General features: G+C 42.7%; 1 protein-coding gene across 1 annotated transcript in view; it reads right to left on the reverse strand.

The window, feature by feature from the left end:
- Positions 1 to 12,500, reverse strand: part of ccdc88c (coiled-coil domain containing 88C) — a gene marked incomplete at both ends in the record, with an annotated part of 38,553 nt that overhangs the window by 4,066 nt on the left and 21,987 nt on the right. The window contains 14 exons of the mRNA XM_079229627.1: positions 535 to 773; positions 1,723 to 1,860; positions 1,953 to 2,057; positions 2,640 to 2,729; positions 6,243 to 6,547; positions 6,658 to 6,747; positions 7,609 to 7,754; positions 7,874 to 8,060; positions 8,632 to 8,775; positions 10,651 to 10,928; positions 11,038 to 11,199; positions 11,453 to 11,563; positions 11,670 to 11,811; positions 11,908 to 12,035. Of these exons, the coding sequence (XP_079085753.1) occupies positions 535 to 773; positions 1,723 to 1,860; positions 1,953 to 2,057; positions 2,640 to 2,729; positions 6,243 to 6,547; positions 6,658 to 6,747; positions 7,609 to 7,754; positions 7,874 to 8,060; positions 8,632 to 8,775; positions 10,651 to 10,928; positions 11,038 to 11,199; positions 11,453 to 11,563; positions 11,670 to 11,811; positions 11,908 to 12,035 (2,265 nt within the window). The remainder of the gene's footprint in view (positions 1 to 534; positions 774 to 1,722; positions 1,861 to 1,952; positions 2,058 to 2,639; positions 2,730 to 6,242; positions 6,548 to 6,657; positions 6,748 to 7,608; positions 7,755 to 7,873; positions 8,061 to 8,631; positions 8,776 to 10,650; positions 10,929 to 11,037; positions 11,200 to 11,452; positions 11,564 to 11,669; positions 11,812 to 11,907; positions 12,036 to 12,500) is intronic.

Below are 12,500 nucleotides of genomic sequence, written 5' to 3' on the forward strand. Positions count from 1 at the left end.
ACAGAAGGTTATTTAAGGAAAATTGCATTGTTTTCAGTTTCATTCTCAGTTGGTCGTTATGTTTGACGAATGTCCCGCTGTAGCTCAGAACCAAACAGCAGCCGACTTCGGGGGCTTGAGGCCAAAAGCTCATTTCTGCCTCCAATCTGCTTTGAGAATAATTTGAACATTGACTACATCCACCATCTTCGGGAGAATTCCAGATTCAAGGATACATTTTTCAGTTTCTCATGCACACAGTATATTATTCATGTAGCTGAAATGTTCATGGGTTTAAGGCCGATTCAGAAGAGGTGAGGAGTCTGTGGTGGGTTTTCACCGTGTCCGCATTATAATAAAGTGTCAATTGATGGTAACTCACCGTCTCAAGGGATGAGATGTGTAGACTAGAGGTGTCTATAATAAAGTGGATACTGAGTCTATGTTCCTATTTCCATGTGACTGATGCACTTAAGAGCTAGCTATAGTTCTTATGAGTTCACATACATTTTAGGATAATAGTAAACGTATACTATAGATTCATATATTTCTTACCATAGGAGGCGACTTTTTGTTGCTCTCTTGTAGAAACTCTTCCAGCGTCACCATCTCACTTCCAGGAGACGCCGTGCGGGTCTTAGACCTAACCCCGCCTCCGCGCTGCGGTTGGGCCCTCTGCGGCGCTTGGTCGTATGGAAGGGTGGAGCTACGTGACAGGGCCTGTTGTGATTGGCTCAGACCCATGACATCGTCACTAGAGAGGCTGGCTGAGCGAGCCTGGCGATCCGATGAGTCTAAGACGGTTAGAAATATCGAGTTATTATCGAAACTGGGTACCACTTTGAGTACACCTGAGGTTTTTAGGACAGAATATTGTATATAAAACATATACGAGACTGGGGCATTTCACTTTATCATCTATCTAATACTATATATTATCAGTAATAGATAATATCAATTCTCTTCTTACTCATTAAAACATTCTGCCTGCTGCCCAATTGTGGGCCTCAGAGCGCCAGCTAGCGGGGTTTGGAGGTACTGCCAAAGGGTTAGAATAAATCCCCCAAAACATTTGGTATTATATAAGGCAAGCTGTTATCAGTACTACTCTACTCTTTGTATATATGCTCAAGAATTCCAATGATAAATAAAAAACAAATCTATAGTTTAATCACATAAACTTGGAGATCTATTGTTTACTGACATGCCAAATAATTGACCGAGCTGTGAAGGTTCGGCAACATAATATATTTATTTTACAAAAAATGTGAACATGTTGGGACCCGCTGTGTTACCGCGGGATACATGACGATGACGATGATTATAAAGACGGCCTGATGATATGCTATATTAATGTGTGTGTGAACAGATGAAATATAATTGAAAAAACAAACAACATAAACTGTAATGTCTGTGAAGCAATAGAGTACACATGAATAAAGAACATAAAAGTTCAAATGCCTAATTTCAATGACCAGTTATGTTTGAATATTACCTCGCGTTTCACAACACACCACCAGGTGGATGCAGACCAGTTTTGCTACTGTTTGCGCGCTAATGTTTGATGCAGTGACACAAAATGGTTTGGGTCTTTTTAAACTAAAAAGTGATGTGGGAGACAAACCCAGGGCGACCCGCTCTACCACTGAGCAGCACTGTGTGTGTGTGTGTGTGTGTGTGTGTGTGTGTGTGTGTGTGTGTGTGTGTGTGTGTGTGTGTGTGTGTGTGTGTGTGTGTGTGTACCTCTGCCGTTGACAGGCGAGTTGGAGCTGGAGGTGTTGCGGCTGAAGTCTGCCGACCCCGGGCGACCTCCCGTGTTGCCATGTTGACCAAACATGGAGTCAGAGGAGTTGTGGCGGGAGTCTTCATCAAATAATAGACCTGTAAATATTTACTCACTGTTAAAAAACAAAACACTGACTGCTGATTCATGAATAAGGGTCATTAATATGAGTATTAATAGTCTGGCTTACCTCTGGGCCTGCGGCCGAGACCTTGTCCCGGTCTAGAGCTGCTGGTGGGGCCCAATGAGGGGGGCGGATGGCTGGGAGTGGAGCTCAGAGCTCTAAGGGTCTGACCTGAGGGGGCAGCAAACTCTAAGAGGTTAGGCTGACAGGAGCACAACATCGCTTTATTGTAGTATAATCAATTTATGGTATACTGAAAATATCTTTCACCTTTTATAATATCATACATCATAATTATACACTGCATTTAATACAAACATCAACACTACACATATATGTCCTTTTACCTTCAATTTCAAAGCGTTTCTCAAAGCTACAAGTATTGGTAAAAGGAAGTGGTTGAGGACAAAGTACAACCGCATAATATAATAGTACAAGTCTCTTCCCTTTCCTTTCCAGTGACTCAATTTACGTTTTCAAGCGAGAACGATAAGATCAAACAGCCACTGGCAGCAATAAATGTGCACGAGACCTGATTAGGTAACAGGTTGTGAAACCAGCAGCTGGAATGTGTGAACAATGTGTATGCTACCAGTCCTGTTAGTTTACAATAATTAGACCGTATCAAAACATATGTGAACACCTCAACCTCAAATTACCTTCCATCCTAATGTACAAGCTCAGTTTTCCTGCTGGATTTTACAACATCTGCATCCAAAGTTAACCCTCATTAAATATCAACATGTGCATTACCTTGTCCAAGGGCATCCTCTCCATTGACGCTCTCACTGCTGCCTCCTGGAGTACTGCTACGGTAAACACCGCGGCCCCTGTCCGTCAAACCTGCAGACCAATCACAGAGTTGTAAGGGAACCGTTCTATGACCATGAGACGTGTGGTGTGCGTCACATAAAGTAGCAAGAAAGCCAAGCAAGACATCAGCAATCCATTCATTGATTCAGGCACACTGAACAATGTGACTGGATATTTCTCACCCATGTAACACAGGAACGCGGTCAACGACGCCACTGGATGTAACAAACACTTGCTCTCTGGCGTTTTGCTCTCATTTCAACAGTAACAGAATGGTCAATTTTGCCAACGCGGGGTAATCTATAACAGTGATAATAATGTATTACAACTATGAGAATTATAATACAGTTCTGAGGGAATGTGTCCAAAACCAGGAAATTAGTCTTAATTTTTGCATTTTCGGTTCCCTCGTCTCAAAGTCAATGTTTTGTTTTTAGTTCGATGTCTGAAAAAAGGTCTGTGGTGAACGCAGCGGAAGAGTTAATTTAGAAGCTTTTACGAGTCTTAAACACGCCGGTTGTTAAAAGTATAAGTGTATAAAAGTGGTGTTCATTATCTCGGTGAACAAAACTTGTAAGTATCATAAAGTGTGTTTGCCACAGATTATTATTATAAGGAAAACGCCCATTGGGTTTCTGTAGAGGGAACCGGTATGATGCTAACTTCCTGTTTGACTACAAACATACATCATCCCTGCAGCACTCCATATACTATGATCATTGCAAAATAAAAGTCAGTAAGTGACCAGCAATTATGAAATGTTATGGTACTTGACTTTATAAGTCATTATATAATGCTTTATGATGTGTTATGATGAGGTTATTAAATCATTATGAATATTCATGAGCGCTTATAACTATACAGATTTAAGCAGACATAACACATAATACACATGTAGGTGACATAGAAAGGCAGTCTGACTGGGATCCAACGGGATGGTGATAACATGACGTGTTTACTTCTTGAGGTCATTAAAATGTGCATCTGGCTAAAATGTCACAGTAACAGTAGGAACTGCTATATCATATATATGAGCTAACACTAGCTAATGTTAGCCACCGTAAAGTAAGGCTGAGGACAAAACCCCATTGTGAATTTTGCGTGAGTGAATTATGAATTTGGCTTCATTTGTAGGAGGAAGATATTTTAGTTTTGTAATCTCACTTATTTTAGCGTAGCTGCTTAGAGACGCTGATGTTAGGGTAAAACATTGGTGTTTTAAAAACCCATGTAGGCTTCTGCTGCTAAAAAAGCTCCTTTCAGACAGAGGATGGACAGACAAAGGGTTACAGCAAAGAGACTAGACTAGTTTGCAGTAGTGTGGTTGCTGTGGTGACCCTTCGCTGAGGACTGAATTAAGAGAAAGCTCGTTCTGCAGCAAAGTTTTGTGAAGCCTCAGATGCAGACTGAGATGAGATCGACTCTCAACACAGAACTCAGTCCTCACATAGACACCAGGTTAAAAACATGAAGCGAGCACAACGGCACACAAACAAGCATCATTCACACGGATCCTCATCAGAACTAAAACAAGTCTTCAAGGACATGCAGACGTATGCAGGCGTGCACACATAAACCATCTCCACATGTGTGTGCTTACTACTTACTAGTAATACTGGCTGGCTCACACCCGCAGCGTGCACCTGCTTGTGTGTGTGTGTGTGTGTGTGTGTGTGTGTGTGTGTGTGTGTGTGTGTGTGTGTGTTCTGAATGTGCATCTGTGGGCTCGAGGAGTGCGACTGCGTTAGTGTTCATGAAGTACATGCGTGTGTGATGTGTGCATTGCTGTGTGAAGTGCTGAGAGTCACAGTGGTGAGTGTTGCTAAGCAGTCTGGCGTGGAGGTGACAGTGATGATGATGATGAGGAAGATAATGATGTGTATGGTTAAAGAGGAGGAGGAGGGGGATTTTAGAATACTCCGTTGGCTGAGATCGACTGGCTAGTGGTGACGTCAGCTGTGATGTCAGTGGAAGACCAGAATCGCAGTCTTCTGGTGAGAGAGAGGGAGGGACGGGAGGAAGAGGAGGAGGAGGAGGAGGAGGGGGAGGGGGAGAGGAGGAGTTTTTCCTGACTTTTACTGCGGAGGAAACTGAAGCGTTTTGGGGTGAGGGGAGCTGAGATGGAGAGAGTGGAGAGAGATAGGAGGGAGAAACGTAAAGCAAACAATGAAATAATGACAGTAAATCAAAGGAAACAGTTGATTAAGAAGTTATTTACAGAGTGCTAAATAATAGACATCATGCAAGACAATCCACGAGAAGAAAAAAAGAAAAAAGTTAAACCATGCGTTGATTAGAGACTGACCTCAACTCACTCTGAATACAAACAAAGTAGGACTACTAGTGCAAAGCTTGGTGTCGCCGGGTCATTTACGCAGACAAACAACACATATGGATGTTAAGATTTATTTTAATATGACCACTTCCACTTGCCGGTGGAATTCAACCTAAAAACCACTGAGAGTGAATTGAGCTCAGCCGTGAGGTGAAGTCCATTTAAGAGTGGAGCTCTAAAAAACAACAACATTGAAAAAGAAACATAAATAAAGTTTGGACCATGCATAAGAACTCACTTCTATTATTAGGATAGAAAGATGAAAAGTATGCATCAGGTAGCTAGAGTGTGTAGAGCTTTTTAGTATGTGTAAACACAAATGCATGTCTACTTGTGACCCCTTGACACAAGCTGGATTAGATGTGGGTGTAGTTAGGGGCTTGTAGGAGTCCAGTGTAAATGTTATAAGATCCATGGTTTGAACAAGTCCAAGGCAGACATGGAATGAAATAATGTCACTGTACTTCAGCTATAAGAGTATTATTTCAGAAATGTTTGATAACCATTGAGATAATACCGTGTTTCTGTAATATCTGCTATGATCATGTAATGAAACGTGGTTAGCTGTTGATGAATTTAGCGTAGTTTAATAGTGATTTACCTTTTTACAATGTTTCACAAAGCACACATTTATTATGATGATAATAGTAACTCAAATGGCTAATAGTCTGAGAGTATTACAAAGACACTTGTTTTTAATTGACTGAATCAAACAATGTTTTGTTTGAAAAAAGCGTAAATTATGAAGTACCAGGAAGCACCTGGAAGTGTAAAATGTAATGATACATTACACACATTCCCAAAGAAGTTTGGAAAGAATGCAGTAGAAACATAGTTTAGAACATCCAAAAATCCCTCTGTGTGCTATTGAAATTCTTCTGTACGAGCAGAGTCTTGATAATATGGAAAGACTAGAGGACGGATACAGTGGATGATAATAGATGGGAGAAACGGAACGCGATATTGAGTTCAACAGCGCCCTCTTCAGGCAAAGACGCGGAGGTGAGCCTGATCAGAAGTCACCATGTTCCATCAGCTTTGAGGTTTTGGAACCAAAATATCAGCAAAAAATGTACTTGACATATGCATTTCAAAATAAAACACTTTAAGCAGTTTTCCGCTCTCCCATGCTCCATAAAGATGACATCACAGACACAAAAGACTCCTCCGATGTCAATATGAAACTCGTGATCACGGAGTGTGTTTACCTCGGCCGATGGGCGTGAGTGCTGGACTCTGGGGTCCCAGGCTCGTGCTGCTGGTGTGATTGTTATGGTTACTGTGGGCATGGCCGCCGTCCAGCTTGTCACTTCCTGTGCGATGGGGTGGAGGGGGCGGGGTTTCTGGGGGGAGGAGCGGCGGCGGGGAGGGCAGGGGGATGTCTGGGGCGCTCTTTGCTCTCTCTCTCTCTTTGCCTCCGTCCTTGTCTCGGTCACCCCCCCTCTCCCTGCTGCTCTCCTTCCGGGGTTTAATCAGTTTGGCTAAAGCTTTGGCTCCGGACCACTGACTCCTCCTGACGGGACACAACATCAACCAGTTATATGGGGCCGGTTCTACACCGAACGCTACACACGGCTCGTTCATATTTTCTGTGAGGAAGAAATGAGTCTATAAAAACATTACTTTTTTGGTGAGGGGTCGTAGAACTTGTACTGGTCCATGATCTTCTCCTCTAGTTTCTCTTTCTGGCGACGGAGAGCGTTCAGCTTATCACTACACAGAGAAATAAAAACACACAGAAACAACATTGTAATCTATTATTCATCGTCATCGTTTACTTTAGTATATCTTATTTTTTAGAGACACTCTAAATTTACTACTACATCTTTTTTATAATCTCGAATAGGAAAGATATATGATTTAGGTCATGTGATTCAATCCAGGAAGTGTATTGTACTTGTGTGGCGGGATTCCCTAGAAACTTTGGGGCGCGTTACAATCACAGACATAAGAAGTGGACATAGTCATCACTGCTGTTTATAAGCTTCGAGCCTGTCGTTTTGGCCGTCGCCATCTTGGCTTTTTGCAATTAGTGAACCGACTTGACCATATTTGGACTGCCGGCGACTGACAGAGTCTACAGCTCTGGTACCTGTCAATCACAAGGAAGTCCAGCTGTAAAGCATACCCTGCTTCATGGTCAATTTTACTCTAAATAGGAGGTTTTAAAAAAGGGAACATCCACATTGGCTTCACCTTTCAGAACCGGAGATTGCTGCCGAGCTCCAATTGCTCCAATACATAGTTTGTATTGTAGTGATGGTGAGATGAAGCTCTATGAAGCAATGAAGCTTTCCAGCAAATTGGTTTGCAAAGGGTTAATTTATTTTGGCTTCATGCGCACACAAAACCACAGATGAGCTCATCCCTCCATGTAATTTGTGATAAAGGCTAATTACCGTTACGGTCTCAACATACAGTACACGTGTAATTTCTTTAAAAGCAGTTCTGGATAATTCCCCGTTAGCGGTGGCGTCTGCTCTATGGTTAAATATAGTTACATGTAGACTCTGTTTACTAGCGCTGTGGTTTTATGGGCCACAGTTTGTGTTGCAGGTGTCACGGTGCAGTTACATGTATAGTTTCTGCTCCTGGTGATACAGCTCTTTGCTCTCCATGCTCCTTTCTAGTAGAGTGTGGTTCTGCTGACTCAGCAGGTTGATCTGACTCAGGAGGTGGTGGTTCTCCTCTTCCAGGTTCCCTTTCAGTCGGCTCAACAGCTAAAAAACACACAGACAAATGCAGGGGTCAGGTCCGTAAAGTAACAGAGAGATGGTGATGGTGGATGCTGTGCTTTACGTATTTCTCCCCGCTGGTCAAGTAAAAAGGCCCAGTTCACCTCACAGTGGTTGTCTAGTTTGGTCATGGTTAGATCCAGGCCCTGGTGTTGCTCCATTAGCGTATCATATCGTGCCATCCATTGACTCTCTTCCCGCTGGGCGGAGCTTAGTGAGCTCTTGAGGTCATTCATGCGCTGCTGCAGTCCATCACATTGCTCTGACTGGTGCGATTGGCTCTCTGTTAACCTAAAGAGGGAGGCAGAAGAGAAAGAACTTGAGTTCTAGTTCGGATTTGTTTGGAAGTGGGGTTGTATGAGCTAAGTGGGGTTGTATGAGCTACTTGTCCATAGTCCATATTACGTGCAGTTCATGGCTGGTCATGACGTCCCCCGTTTGGAGAACCAGGCCTGAGTTACCGCACGCTAGCGACCTACTGCTGTCAGCAAAACACATTTTAGACACCTGAAGGCCCACCGGAACAAAATACCGTGCTAAACCTTAACAGACGTTTCCGTGAGGAACTGAAGCTGTTTTTGTTTACCTTGCAGAACACGCAGGTTGCTGGTCTACTACTCTCAAACTCGCAAAAATGTTCTAAATATAGTTTGCATTTTACTTGGTATTGACTTTTGTAAGCGCCTGAAATAGGTTTTAGCAGCTTCCCCCATCCACAGCAGTACATTGCTTTAATCCTGTGCTGATACTCCTGTCAGTAGGTCATATTTTAGGTAATACACTGACTCTGGATTTTTCAATTTTTTTTCATTTTTTTTTTTTCAAAACGAATACCTTAAGAAACCAACTTCTAAAACAGTACCTGTCCACTTCTGTTTTGAGCTGTAGATTCTCTTGCTGTAGAAGACGACTCTTTTGGATCTCCTGGTTCAGTTCCTCCTTCTCTTTCCGGCCGTGCCTCTCCTGCTCCTCCCATTTCTCCTTCTGCTGCAGCAAAGTACAACACCTGCGGACGGACATGATGTTGTCTGTGATTACAACTTGAGCACGATCCTGTGTGGTTCCATCGCTAAACTGAAAAACAGAGTTTCCATTTCTTTGGCGTCATTCCTGTTTCCACTGTGAGGCCAAGGAGAGTAAACAAGCTCATCTCATGTTAACACATAGTGAAGTCAAGCGAGTGGAACAATAAAGACTATAAATCTACAATCCAATCCACCTTCCTTCTCCATTAACATTTGTACTTTGCAAACTATTTCTGCAAACGTCACAAAAAGTGACGGGGAAGGTTCATTCTCTGTCTAAGTTCGGACTTATTTGATATTGTAACGTCAAGAGCAGATCTTAACTATCGGTGTCAGGGCCGATCCCGGGGATACTTTATTGGAACGGTATGGGCGAAATTGAACCCCATCATAATCCGACCTTTTCCTTACTAAACTCAACTGCGCTTTGTTGTCCTTAGCCTGCTAGTGTCTTTGTAGTCCCAACAACTCAGACAGAGTGAGACGTCTTCTCTACAGCGGATCGCTTCACGTCAGTTTAAGCCAATTAAAAATGTCCTTAATATCCTAGTAGTAGTTCAAGCTTATTAACTAAGCCATCGGTATTTGGATCATGTAGCTCGTGGAAAATATTGTGTGTGTGCTTAAATAAGCTCCAGCTGTTTTTTCAATGTGGTAGACCTGTTTTTAAATAAATATGAGTATGGGATTAGCGTCTGGGCCCTTTTTTATTGGTATTACAGCAATAAAACAATACAAAACAAAACCCTGAGAACAGAGTAGAACAAATAACTACAGCAACTTGTATGAGTTGAGGGTTGGGATGTGGTTCTATAGCTGAATTGTGTTGGTTGATGACCCGTCACTGCCTTAATAATACTGTGTGGCCTACAGGCACAGGTGGTGGTGAAACAAGATGAGTGTACAAGTCAATAATCAACAAAACAAGCTTGACTGAGAACTCTGTATGTGTGCATGTGTGTGTTCTGTTTACACACTGTACATTGAGCTCAAGGGAAGTCCTGTCACATTTCGTTACTTTGGTCGGTTACAACTGCAGTAAAGCTACGAGACAGGCCAACTTTAGGTCTGACCTAAATAAGGATTTATATTGAGCAAACATCAGCTTATATCTGTTGTTTGGAAGGAACAGTGGTGCATATTGGGGAAAGTAAGCAATACAGCCGTACATTTTTCTGCAAGCTTACAACTTTCTTTACTCTTAAACATTCCTTAATAGGCAGTGCAACAACATCTCCACTGAAGTCACAGTGACATGAGAAATATGTATCTACAAAGTTATAATCCTGTGTTACCGCTTGTTAATGCAAAATATATGTTTACACTGTCATGTCACAAAATCTTTCTTTCCTCTTTCTGTACAATGTGAAAATATTTTGAGGATTTTGTTGACCGACTAACCCCGCCCATATGATGGGCGGGGTTAGTCGCCCATGGTCGAATGGTTGCTCACTCAACCATTACATCAGTGTGTATTTATCACAGGTGTATTTAGATTTAAGCTGGTAAAGACTTGGTTTACATTTCCATAAGATGCGGATGAGGGTCCTACACGTCCTGATCTAACAATGCAGGTCAACGATCCCACAGCTCCATATCTTTCCACTGTTACATCGCACTGTATTCATGAAGCCACACATTACAAGGATTGCAATAAACCTAAATCACAGAAGCTTAAGATGCTCTAATGGCATTTCACTGTCATTTTAATAGAGAACTCAATTATTTTTAGCTTCTTCTATTAATTATTTGCTAAATATTCCTCCCTGATGAATGCTCATGTGTATACCTCACAGTGTTTGAGTGAGTACTCCACAGACACGTGTTAGCAGTGAGGTCTGCGTGCTGCCACTTACTTGCTGTGCAGCGTCCGGTGCTCGCCCTCCAGCGACCTCTGCTTGCCCTTCAGCGCAGCGTGCTGACTGATGAGCTGCTCGTACTCGTGCGCTTGCCTCTCGTGAACGCTCAGCAGGCGCTCGTGGTCGCTGAGCACGCTCTCTCTGGCTCGCCACGCCTCCTCGCGCTGCCTCTGCCACGTCTCCACCTCCGACTCCAATGCGGTGACTTGACCCTGCAGCACGGCATTCTGGGCCATGAGAGATGCACTCTGGGAGGAGATTGTAGAGTTCTCCACCTGAGACGCAGATAAATCCATCAGAACGCAGTGGTCGAATAAAAATGTATCTGGAGAACTAGTGCACAACTGCTGTTACTGGCACTTGGGACTGATTTGGACAGTGTACCTGGAGTTTTGCAGTCTGTGTATGTAAGGCGGAATTCTGCTCCTGTAGGGTGGTGGTGTGTCGCTGCAGCCCTGACATCTGGTTGTTAAGAGACGTGTTCTGGTTCTCCAGCTGTTTGAGCTGCCCCTTCAGCAGACTGCTCTCCATCTGCAGGGAGGAACTCTTGGGAAAGCAATGACCAGACCAGAACAATTAATAACTCAGCCTACTAAAATAAAAAAGAACATCTAAAATGGTAAATAGGAGGCACATCAAGTAATTCCTGATGGTCCAATCATTTAACAGATGCGCATTCATTTTGCGAAAAAAGGTTAATTATGAAAAAATGTAAAAAGAACATTAAATATGGATATACACAACAACTAGAATAAATTGTAAATAAAAATATATGTGATAGAAACAGTAAAAATCATACATTCTTCTCAACATCAATGAGATGATCTTTGATTCGGAGCAGTTCAGCAGTGGCTGACCCTTGACCCCGGTCGCCTCCCGAGCACTGCTGGTAGTTGTGGTTTTCTTCCCCCTGAAAAAAATAAAAAAATAAAAATAAAACAAATTGTGACACACTTAAAAAAAAAAACTCACAACCTGGAGACTTCTTTGAAATAGGTTTGTGTGCACATGCTTACGGTGGCTAGCTTAGTACGTAGCGTAGTGTTGAGCGTGTTGCTCTCTTCCAGTTTCCTTTCCAGACAGGAGATTTTCTCCTCTTTCACCTTCATCGTCTGTTGGACGGTTTCCTCGAGCCGAGACTCCAGCAGCCTGTACCTGCTGCCGTGTGCACAAAAGAAAAATCGGACGATCAACTTCCCATCAGACATTCATTTCTACACACAAATCTTCTCAGTCTGAACAGCAGCAGACTACCTGTCCTCCAGTGTGTGCTCCTGCTGGAGTAGCTTTTCTCTGTTCAGTCCGATCTTCTCCAGTTCCTGATTCAGTCTCTCTAACTCAACACTATGCTGCTGAACGCTCAGCTTCTCCGACACCAACTCCTGCACACACAAAGACACATGAGCCGCAGCTAGGAAACTCATACACATCAACATTTCCGCAAGTTAGGGTTAAAACAATGCAAACTGCAGGTTGTTCAGAATGCCAATTTTGACTGATTTCACACTTCTGCTGAACATTTGTGAGACATTCAGATTTTTGTTCCAGGTGATTTAGCTGATATCCACTTACACAATATGTTGGTCACTTAACAGCAACCACAGCCAGCGTCAGCAGCAATTTTGGGGTTCAATTAGTTTATGTATTGTGTAGTACAGTGGTCTCTAGTTATAAAATATATAGGTCAGAGTTATCTACTGGTGGACTATTTATTTTCAAGTTATTCAATACTATTTTATTGACCTTTGAGAAAAAGCTCTGATTTCGAGCTGTTCTGGAGCTTTTGATGCTCAGCAGATGGAATTTGCCCAGATCCTGTGATAAACTATAAAGAATCATGTCTATGT

The sequence above is a fragment of the Taurulus bubalis genome (genome assembly GCF_910589615.1).
Source record: "Taurulus bubalis genome assembly, chromosome: 1".
Classification (NCBI taxonomy): domain Eukaryota; kingdom Metazoa; phylum Chordata; class Actinopteri; order Perciformes; family Cottidae; genus Taurulus; species Taurulus bubalis.